Genomic DNA, 11261 nt, shown 5'->3' with positions numbered 1-11261 from the left:
AAGAACCTGACTTGTTTCTGAACGCAAGAATTAGGAAATCATACTTTGGTTTTATTTTCAACTAAGGTGTTGCCATTTCTATTTCTTTTTGGTGGAAAATTAAAATTTATTTTGATTTCAATGGCAAACGTCATTGACTTCATCATTTTGAGTACCCAAACAATATAAAGAAATTTTTAATTAATAGTTAATGGATTTAACAATATTAACATTAATATATATATATATTCCACTACATTATCAGTTAATGAATTTTTAGTTATGTTAGAATTTTAAAAATAATTTTAAAAAAACCCTTACCTTTCTAAAAAAAGTGTTCACAGATATCCTATAGTCATACTTTTGGATCATACGAACTTATCTCTAAAAAAGATATCAAATGCTTTATAACATTTTATAAAATATTTTGAAAAGTTTATAACTTCAGTCAAACAACTCTTAATCTGAACCGGGGAATCCCGCGAGTCATCAAGAATAACCCGTCATCTCTGACATTGATTATAGAAAGAACCAGACCAGAGAGTAAACTGAACAAAGTAATAAGTTCTCCAAATCACTACAATTTTTCCAGATATTCCAAGAACAAGTGTCATGTGTTGCATCATAAGTGCATGTTTTTGCCACAGATTACAATGAGGTTGATACAAAAGAATCCATGGATATATGACAACATTTACTACCTTAGCGCTGTGCCGGTTGATGAGGTAGAAGAACAAGAGATCAATCCCCAAACCCTTCAATCCACTTGCTAAGAGCGATAACAGCCGGTGAAACATCATCAGTCTACGATGTCAGAGTTGGTACCAAAACCATCAACTTGATCACTCCCAGCCTAATCGTATGTCTGCATATCCTGAGCATTTTCAAGTCACAATCAAAGCAGAAATAATTCCCCGACTTGAATAGAATGATTAGTTTCTATATTGATGATCCCACATCATAATGCAAGTTACTGGAGTTAAGTAGAAATAAAAAGCTTGAAGTCTTTCTGAGTTTTGCATGCAAATCTTGTTTAAGAAAAATCAAAACAAAACTTCACAACATGAGGCCTATGTTGCAAGAAGAGTTTGAACTATACAAATTGTATACTGAACCACTGCTATGAAACTCATCCTGAGAGTACAAATACCATCAGAGTAGTATAGGAATGACGCAATCATGAATACAGTAATGCATTAATCAATGAGGAAAGGAGGATGTGTACATTGCCATCAGAGGTCAAAAGCCAAAGACATTATATGCAATCTGACAATTTACACAACTGCTAGGTAAACATTAACAGGCTTTACGCACAAGAACATTTCATCCATTAGCATTCAGATTAAACAAGAATAGACTTCCGACTGCAAATTTCTGACAGAGCAACATACATAATGGTCTAGGGAAAAGAGCTTTGATTGTTTTCACAAAGCACATAAAAATTTTACCTTCTCAACTTTGATAGGTAACACAACAAGCATGTGAAAAGAGAAAATAAAAGGAGAGAAAGTGAGCACCTGAGAATGTCCAGTTTGCGAGAGAAACAGTTGATTTATCCTCTTACAACTTTTAGTCCAGGCCGCAACTCTCTTCCAGGAGGGAAGTTATTGGAAAATACATGAAAACATGGTGGAAACCAAAGTATAGCCATCAAGAGGAGCTCACAGATAGAAGAGAAATAATGATGTTAAGAGCACCACAAATTTGCACAGAGATAACAATAAGATTCTAGTAGTTTCACCAAAAAAAGGTGCCACCTACAAATCCCAGAGTAGGCAAACGAAGTACTCAATGAAAAATACAGGCTCTGGGTCATCACCCAGAATTTTACAACAATCACAACAATGAATAGGGGCCTACCTAAACAATGGAATAAAAAACTAATCAATACATGGGATAGTTGACTCATTATGGTGAGAAGTAACATATTAAGATAAAATGCTTTAGTTACAATGGTTTTCAATTTGTCATACTTGAGTACAATGTATACTGGTTGTTCATGATCAAATTACAACCAAAGCCAAATTTGACATCTGTGGGTAGTTATTCATGATCAAATCAGAATGAAAGCCAAATAGGACATCACACAGGACATCCAAGATATCAGTAGCATATAGTCACACTGATAGTGAAGCATCGACAAAGGCGTGCATTTTTCCTGCACACACACAAGACCAAATCTTTATAAACTACTCCTACTAAAACAGTTTCCAATAGAGGGAAAAAGGTAATCATTAGTCAACCTGGCTGATATCTTTTCAGTATTTACTTGAATGTACAGCGTATAATTACACCTTTATCTTGTCCATGATAAATGAATTTGTCACAAGATGGAAAAAGTCTGCAAATTAATAGAAATCAGGAACAGGAAATTGCTAACCAACCTCAGTCTTCAACTCTCTTTTGCTGCTCCTAATACCTGGAGACAATGCTTAAATCTCCATAAGGGATCACCAACAAGATTTTCACATTTCTACCTGAAGGTGTATCCATGTCCAATCAAAACACTTTCCCATAAGTAATAGTTCATGATGAGCAGCTATTTTAAGGGAATACAGATCACCCTAACAATACCAACCTCGGTTACTCTGAACCAGTGAATGAGCACTGGATCATCAAGTCCATTGACATTGTTCCCAAAAGAATCTTTCAGGTGTAGAAGTCTGAGCCTGGAGTTGGCACGGTAAAGTAGATCATCGTTTTGCTACATTTGAAAGCACGGAGGCACTCACATAGGCAGCTACAACCATTACTGCAGAGCACGACCGTTTTAACTGCATTCAGAAAATAGACAGATTTAAGTTGTTTGCAAATTAAAATGACAATAAAGAGGGGGTTCAATAAAATGACATAGAGCTTACACCAGAACTTAATTAAGAATCTATATCCTATCATTACAATGCCATGTTCAAAGATGTAGGAAAGAAGGTATGCTCTTTCAGTAATGGAAATTGACACTAGCAGGAAAAACACAAAAACAAAGTAATGAATTTGTTGTTACGGCTACATTGATAATACACACAGAAACCACAAAGCGAAACTTCCCCAATCATCAGTACAATGGGTTAAGCTACGAACAAGAAGCAATGAAAGCTACTGGTGTTTTCTTACATACAAAGCCAAGGGAAAAGTATATACCTAAGTTACACGTAGTGCGTTTGCAATGATGAAGTGAAACATGTTCACTGCCTGGAGCCAAAGGAAGTACAAACCAATACACAATTAACCAGGTTTCAAAATACTTTTCCTCCTCTTAATGAGTCCGCTCATTAAAGTAATGTAGGTGGACTTATTTACAGTTATACCCCTCTGAGTCTGTTCCATAAAGATATGCATGGCATCTTTGTATCTCCCTTCAGCACAGAGCTCACTAATCTGTTCTGAATAAGCGATAGTACTTGAATCTGATTCATCTGAAGGTTCATTAGTAACCAAACTTTGTCTATCATCAGTCTGCTTCAAATTTTGAGCCAGTTTATCCCTCTCGACCATTTTTGATAAAAGTTCTTCAGCTTCTTTAGTTTTTCCAGCATCATTAAGAGCACCAACAATGGCGTTAAATGTATAACTATCAGGACCTAATTTCTTTTCTTCCATTTCAGCAACAAGGCCCAAAGCATCCTCAAGTCTTCCTTCCTTGCATAAGGCTGTTATTAATGTATTGTATGTCACAGCATCAAGGTTTTTCCCTTTCGAAATCCATGTGTTGAAGAGTTTGATAGCTTTTTCGAGCATCCCTTCCCTGCACAACCCTCGAAGAAGAATGTTGCAAGTATAGATATCAGGCTTAAAAGACTTTTCAACCATCTTGTTGTGGAATTGAAATGCTTTCTCCACGTTACCCTCCCAGCAGTACCCATGTATAATGGTGTTGTATGTGGTTTCATCAGGAACCAATCCATTCTCCAACAGTTCATTCAGCTTAGCAATTGCCGTATCTGTTTTGCCCAACTTGCAGAGCCCACCAATTACAGAATTATAAGTGATAATACTAGGTATTATCTCTTTCTCCTTCATTTCATCCCAAACCTTCATAGCTCTATCTGCATTATCTTCCTTGAAATACCCAACAATCAGAGTACCATAGCTCACTTCATCTACAATATAGCCTCTCTTATTCGCAGAACTGAGCAAGTCATATGCATCATTAAGCTTTCTTTCCCGGCATAGATTGTGCAGAGCAGTGTTGAGCGTCACTGTATCCATTTTCAAGCCTTTCGCACCCATTTGATTCATCATTCTAAAAGCCTCCGCCAAATCACCTGCTTTACAAAATCCACTAATCAAAGTATTGTAGGTGACACAATCCGGTGAAAATCCAGTCTCTTCCATCCTCCTTACCACCTCACTGGCATCTTTCATCCTCCCTTCCTTGCAATACCACTTAATCATGATGTTGTGAGTAACCTCATTGGGTTGCACTCCTTTCTCCTTCATTTCATTCACCAACTTGAAAGCCTCCGAACTCTTTTTTGCCTCAAAACACCCATTTATCAAAGTGTTATATGTAATGACATCAGGTAACAACTTCAGTCCCTCCATCTCATCTCTTAGCCTAAATGCCTCATCAATCCTGCCCGTGTTACACAACCCATTAATCAACATATTATACGTCCAAACATCTGGCAACAAATTATCCTGAGTCATCAACTCAACAACCTTAGCTGCATCCTTCAACCACCCCATCCTACAATACCCATCAACCAAAATATTATAAGTATTCCTATTAGGAAAAAGACCCTTGCTCTTCATATCCAACAATAAATCACGAATATCATGCAACTTCCCCTTCTTACACAGGGCATCCAATATAGTGTTATAACTCGCATTATCTGGTTTACACTTAAAATCGTCCTCCATCTTCCTCAACAACTGCATTGCATCCCCAAACTTATACTCTAAACAGTAACCACTAATCAAAATATTAAAAGTAACCACACTAGGCGACACACCAAGCTTCAATGCATCATTAAACAATTCTTTACAAAACTGTGAAGACCGAGAAGAAGGGTTCTTCTTTACCAGAGAGCTCAGCAAAGTGTTGAGAGTCAATAAATTTGGCCGAAGCTTATGGCGCTTCATTTTCTTGAAAATCTGTGCAGCGAGGTGGGGCCACCCAGAACGACAATAAGCGAAAATGCAGGTGTTTAAAAGGGCTTTCGACGGCGGCGGAAGAGGCGGAGCGGGGTGGAGGAGGTGACGGTGGAGCTGGTGGTGGGGATGTTCGGCAGTGATCTGGGATTGAAGAATACTCTTGGCGTCATCGAATTTATGGTGGGAAATGAGGGTGGAGAGGAGGGAGAGGAGAGGAGGGAGTGGTAGGGGGGTAAAGCTTTTGAGGGTGGAATGAGAATGGACCCAATTGAGGAAAGATAGCAAGGCGGAAGGCTGGTGGTGGAGGGCGGGGGAGGAGAGGATGGAGTGGATGACGGGTGGGGTTAGGTAGGGAAGGTAGGGAGAGAGGGCAGCGTGCAAGGGGGAGGTAGTGGTGTTGGAACTTTTGAGGACGGTGGTAATGGTGGATACGAGTTCCGTTGGGTTAAATAAAAGGCGTCGGATTGCCGCCGTCGGTGGTGGTGGTGGTGGTGGACATAGTTCCTTGGCTTGAGGTTTTTGATTAGGTTTTATTGATGGCAGAGGTATAGGGGTTTTGGGGAGGGGAGAAGAAGGTTCCATTTTTTTAACTATTTTGGAATAAATAATTATTAATTTTCTTAAAAATACATCATATATTTTTAATTCAATCCATTATAATCACATTATTATTGTACAAATAACTATAACAAATATCGGCAAAAAACTATAACGGTCAATATATTAATCAACAAAGTAGGTGTCGGATGAATTTACTAAAACCTGGAACCCGTCCCCCTAAGAAAATTTTGGACTGGATTTAGGCCATGGGGTTGGAACTAGTGGACCAAGTAGTATTACTATTTTAAATATTTAAAAATATTTTTTTAAATAATAATTTTATAAATTCAAGAGGATAATATTATTAGTGTGTTCAAAAAACATACGAGTCCAATTGATATGAACTATGCTCAAAACTTGGGTTAAAGCAGATACCAATCCTGAAGGGGGACATCCAAAAAAGGCATTAGTACTCCAATGCCCAAATTAATATCAAATTTAAGAGAAAAATAATCATGATAGAGTAAGCAATTTTGTGAGAGAAAATCATGCTAAAGGTGCAATTCGAATGCTAAAGCAAGAAGAGAGAATGGTCTTCCAGATTCTAGAGGGAGTCCAAGTAAAGGGATTGAAGGTGTTCTTGTTGGAGGACTGAAAACGTTCCTGTTGGAGGATTGAAGAAGGTGTCCATGTTGGAAGATTGAAGGTGTCTTTATTGAAGGACTGCAAAAAGCGTCCTTGTTGGAGGACGAAAGGTATCCCTCTTGGTGGACTAAGGTGTACCTCTTGGTGCTGCCTGTATTTATAGAGAATGAGTACCTCTTCGTAGGAACTTTATGGTGACCTGCCTTTTCGAGAAAGAAAGCAAAAATACGGGATAAGGCACGATTTTATCTCCTCCTTGACTTGAGCAGTATATCTTTGGTTGGAAGAGGACTCCCTCTATATGAGGACTCTTGCTCTGCAAGGAGTCCTTCTAGGTTAAGGAGTCCAACTTTTTTAGGGCGCCTCCCTTCCTCTAGGGTTGGGCTTGGAAGGCAAACCTTGTACCAGGCCTCTTTCTTGGGCCGATCTTAGTGTACTAGATTTTCCTTTTGCTGAGCCTAGTAATTTTTCAGTGGGTTGTCCTCATCATGGATTGGTGGGCCTAGTTTAAGCTTTAAATCTCTTCATGGGCCAAATGAGAGAGAGATGCCTTCAACCTCATTCCTTTGCCAATCTATTTTCTGGAAGCACCCGCCAAAGCCGCCCGCCTGTCTACTTTCTAGGGAGGGCACCTTCCAAGGACGCTTGCCAGATCCTCTTGGACCTCTTAAAATGTTACGGACCTCTCATTTCTTTCTTCTTTTTGGATCGCTTGAGCCTCTTTGGGCCAACCTATTTTTTATTATATATGTTGAACTTTTTTTTAAAAATAAATTATCCATACAAATTTAAAATATTATATTAAACATATATACTATAAAATATGCAAATTTATAATGTAATTAATATATAATATTCTATATTTTTTAAGTAATGATATGATATTTTATTATGTGTACATGTAATTGAGTAAAAATTTATAAGTTATATAATATACGTTTTCTATAATATTATATGCATCATGTATTGACACATATTTATATGTACTTTTTAACATAATTTATTTACTTTGTAAAATATATCTGCATAAAGCTTATAAATATTTTTTTGTGTTTCATAAGTTATAAAAAAATATAAATTATAAATATTATTTTTAAAATAAAATATGAGGCATTTTTATCTTGTCGATGTCAAATTATTTTGTCAGATAAATTTTGTTATTTTTCATACTTTAAAAATATAAATGGGACAAAATATATAGTTCAGGGTGCAAAGTATATTTAACCCAAAATAATAATTTGAAATAGAGGTAGTGTTTGTAAAAATCATTATAAAATTTTAATACCAATTATTTTATTATAATAAGATCAAATTCAAGAAAAAATTGATAATTTAAAGGTAGAGAGAAATTAAAGTAGGAATGAAACCACACCACAAACATTTACTGAAGTAGACTTCCTATGTATATGCAGCCACATGAAGCGGTTGGCAATCCACCACCTGTCCCACACGCCGCCCAAATCCGCCGTTGCCGCCGACGTGCGCCCTCCCACCTTGATAGATTCTGCAAGTTTGAGCCGGAGACCCTTTTTTCCTGTGTGCCCACAATCTCGTTCCCTTTATCTTCACGCCTTTAGAATCAGATACAGTACCAAATTTATCAAGATTTCGTCCTCGTACCAACATCAGATGGCGACGGAAACCCCCGGAGAGAGCGCGACGCCGTCTTCTCCGGCGGTGGTAAAACTTAAGCCTATTGAAGCAACCCCGGAGAGCTTCCGAGAATTCGGACAAGTGGTGGAGGCTTCACCGGACGGCGATGAGTTCGGGCCACGCGACGCGCAGCTCGACCTCTCCCATGGCATTCCGAGGTAGGTCTCCCCTAACTGTAAAGTGTTTTTGTAGTCTATGTGTGTGTGTGTGTGTTGTTTTGACTGAGTTTAGTGGTAGAAGTGGCGGAATTCAATTAGGTGATGCTATGCCGGCAGTCTCTTGTTGCAGAATCATTTCAGGCACTGTATATTCTCTTGTTGGGAGGAATTAATTTTTGGTGACGAAAAGGAAAATAAAGAGTATAAACATGTAACTAGTAAGCTGAATAAGTAATTCAAATGATAGCAAAGTAGGTTTCTCCGTGTCTCCTTTGTTAAATATGAAAAATTATAAGTAGTGAAAATTGTGAACCTATTGTCACTGACCATTGAATTGTGAGGGAAAGTTAAGTATAATCCAATGGTGTTAGATGGATTCAGCACAAACAAGTGTGTCTGCAATAAACTTCAGAGTGTCAATGTTGACATATCTTCCTGTTGAAAAAGGTTGTCTGCGTATAATTGTCCCAATCCCAAGTCTAAGTAAGGCCAGTTTTAGGCTAGCTAATTTAAGAAATGGTTTTTATCATAGTAAAGTTCTTGATTTAGGCGACTTTGGAACTATGTGGTGCACTTATAATTGTTTTAAGTTGCGGTCTGAGGTTTAAGTAAGGCTAGTTTGGAATTAAGTGTTGTTTTTCATTCTCATCCACAATTGAGCATTCCTTGGAAGATGGGCAGCTTTTGCTAACACTCTATCTACTACTGTCTTACACTAGCTTTTCTGTTCTCTTTAAATCTTAAAATGGCTAACTTCAGAGATGAATGACGATAATGTCAATGCATTTGATCAGGTTTTATATCATGCATCTTGAAGACCGGCCTCTCAAGTTCTCCACAATCACACACCACGCCAGCGTGACCCAATGCCTTGGTTCGATTGGTGGTCACGTCTGGTATCTTGGTGTTGCAAAACCATCTATTCTCGATCCAACTGAAATTAAGGGCACCGTTGGAGCTGATGTCGTGCAATCACACTGCGGCCATTTCTACCTCCCTCCAGCGATTGATGATGTGCGTGTCTTCAGAATTTCAGGTCCCAAGTTTCTGAAGCTCAATCGGGGTACATGGCATGCTGGGCCATTGTTTCTTGAGAAAACGATGGATTTCTATAATCTGGAACTCAGCAACACAAATGTGAGTACTTTGTTTTTTGGCCTTCCATACACGCAACTGCCTACAGTAAGTACCTCTTGATTGTGACATTACTTAATTTAGTTTGAGGTAAGGGGAGGATCGAGATGATGTCGGCTTCATTGGTATATGCTTTTATCCCTTTGCATGTGATGGGAGATGGAAACATATGTAGCATGAGACTTTGATTTGCCTTTCTATACATTTCTTTTTCACTTAGGACTTAGATGAAGGAATAGCCTTTTGATCATATTAGCTACTTGTCATAGTGAAACTAGAGGAAAGTAGTGAAATTCACATAGACTTGTGTAGGATAATTTATGAAAAAAATTCTAACTCAAATCGGATGTGATTGAATTCAAACCAGTCACATGACTAATATAATAATCTTATCTTCAAATTAGTGTATACTTGAAGGAGAGTGACCAATCCCTTGTTTTTTCGCCTTTATGTGCAGGTGGTGGATCATACAACTCACAATTTTGTCAATAAGAATAAAGTTGTTTTTTCCATTGGCGAGTAGCGATTTTGTTTCAAAGAGGAGTGTGATGCTAAAGGTTGGTTCTATGCTTTGTAATAACAACAACCTTCGCAGTCGACCATTATGTTATGTCATTCTTGTCCAGTGAATGTACAAATGTTTCTTGTTATGAGAAAACAGCTCTAGACTGTTGGGGAAATGCTACAATGCTTGTCACCGGAACTTCTACATCTTAGCGTGCAGAGCCTCACAACTCCCACGTCCTTCTCCACCTGTTTGGCCCATAGACTCCTCCCATTTGGTTTTCGTCTCAAAAACCATTTCCAAATTCCCAACTGTTTGACCTTTTTCCAAATTCCCAACTCTTTGGGAAGGTCAATTTCCACACCTATAACTCTATAGTTGGAAACGTGCAATCCAAACACATTTTCGGCACAAAAATCAATGAAGTATTTTCATCCCATTAAAGACGTTGAAAACTGAAATTAAAATTTGAAAACTAAGACGTGATCAGACGGAGCTTATGCTTACTGTGAGCAGATTCGAAAACTTAACCACATCTACCCAGAACATTTGCACTGCGAAACTAGAAGAAAATCTGATCATCCAAATGCTCTTGTCTGGACATGTTCTTGGCCTCTTTGTATGAATCCCAACAGAAGCTACTCGCAGACGTTTTTGCCAAACTGAAGGAGTACTGTCTTTATGAACATTAAGGGATGATTTCAGGTTACCAGTATGGATTACGATCACATGAAGTGTGAATTTTTAGATCAGAACATCATTCGTGATGTTAAACGTAGCATCATCTGTGGCCTAATCGCCCATCAAAATATCATCATTGATAAAGTAAAATGCTAACAACTGAAAGAATACACATAAAGCATCATATTGAATTGAAAAACTACACTCAAGTTAATCATGCCAAAATTGCTTTTAACAGGATGCAAAGAAGGGAGGACGGGGATTTTGAACGGGTACTAACGTAGAAGAAACCTCCCAAAGTTCAAACAATTATTGCAAATGGGAAAATGAGAGCACCTGATTTCAGTTCTATTTCGAACAAATTCGAAAAAGGTCGTCTGCCCAAAAATTTAGTATACAACCATAGCTAACTCATGCTGAAATCAGTCTTACGGAAAAAATGTGAGTGTTGACCAACAGTTTCAGCACATATCGCACACCCCTTAATCCCTGTCTGTTTGCTCAGCCGCATTCAAAGCTCATATGAAAGCTGCAAAATAGATCACAACAATTAGTTTGGAATAAGTTTTGTATCAGTATCACTTATTACAGTGTTTATCTAACTATATATCAAGATAGTGAGTCTCTATTTGAATTTATACTTCAAAAAGTAGAATCAATTCCCAATTTGAAGCAAGTATGAATATAAGGGAACAAGAATACCGTCCGACAATGATTGTACAACTTAAACAAGCTTACATATGTGCAACATGGAAGATGTTTAACTAGTCAGCTGACTAAGGTTATAAGGGTATCACGAGTCTAAAGAGCAAATGATTTGGGAACTCTTGCTTTCTTGATCATTCTTTGTGAGGCCCTTCATTACACTCTTT

The 11261-nt window shown here is 37.9% G+C and overlaps 2 protein-coding genes across 5 annotated transcripts; one reads left to right on the top strand and one right to left on the bottom strand.

Moving 5' to 3' along the window:
- Nucleotides 1–652: 652 nt before the first annotated feature.
- Nucleotides 653–5656, bottom strand: LOC105180259 (pentatricopeptide repeat-containing protein At2g16880-like). Of its 4 annotated transcripts, none has more exons than XM_020691631.1 (5): nt 3118–5656; nt 2558–2753; nt 2364–2456; nt 1497–2137; nt 653–853 (listed from the first exon to the last, which is right to left on the bottom strand). In XM_020691631.1, exon 1 carries the CDS (start codon nt 5653–5655, stop codon nt 3202–3204), a length of 2454 nt encoding a protein of 817 aa, XP_020547290.1. In that variant the 5' UTR covers nt 5656; the 3' UTR covers nt 653–853; nt 1497–2137; nt 2364–2456; nt 2558–2753; nt 3118–3201. The 4 variants fall into 4 exon arrangements, with proteins under 4 accessions (XP_020547290.1, XP_011102235.1, XP_020547291.1 ...); XM_011103933.2 differs by having other exon boundaries at nt 1497–1568; XM_020691632.1 differs by having other exon boundaries at nt 653–844; nt 1497–1568.
- Nucleotides 5657–7603: 1947 nt separating this feature from the next.
- Nucleotides 7604–9845, top strand: LOC105180257. Its single transcript, XM_011103932.2, has 3 exons — nt 7604–8069; nt 8864–9206; nt 9661–9845. The coding sequence occupies exons 1-3, from the start codon at nt 7675–7677 to the stop codon at nt 9724–9726; spliced, it is 804 nt and encodes a 267-aa protein (XP_011102234.1). The 5' UTR covers nt 7604–7674; the 3' UTR covers nt 9727–9845.
- The last annotated feature ends 1416 nt before the right edge of the window (nt 9846–11261 follow it).

This window comes from Sesamum indicum, unplaced genomic scaffold (assembly GCF_000512975.1).
Source record: "Sesamum indicum cultivar Zhongzhi No. 13 unplaced genomic scaffold, S_indicum_v1.0 scaffold00467, whole genome shotgun sequence".
NCBI lineage: Eukaryota > Viridiplantae > Streptophyta > Magnoliopsida > Lamiales > Pedaliaceae > Sesamum > Sesamum indicum.
This window is presented reverse-complemented; position numbering and strand designations above follow the sequence as displayed.

What these genes read in the sequence shown, in the direction of transcription:
- LOC105180259 (XM_020691630.1), bottom strand. Translation starts at nt 5,655, where the DNA reads ATGGAACCTTCTTCTCCCCTCCCCAAAACCCCTATACCTCTGCCATCA.
- LOC105180257 (XM_011103932.2), top strand. Translation starts at nt 7,675, where the DNA reads ATGAAGCGGTTGGCAATCCACCACCTGTCCCACACGCCGCCCAAATCC. An exon ending in CTCTCCCATGGCATTCCGAG is followed by an intron (nt 8,070 to 8,863) that starts GTAGGTCTCCCC and finishes GCATTTGATCAG; the next exon opens with GTTTTATATCATGCATCTTG. An exon ending in TGGAACTCAGCAACACAAAT is followed by an intron (nt 9,207 to 9,660) that starts GTGAGTACTTTG and finishes CTTTATGTGCAG; the next exon opens with GTGGTGGATCATACAACTCA.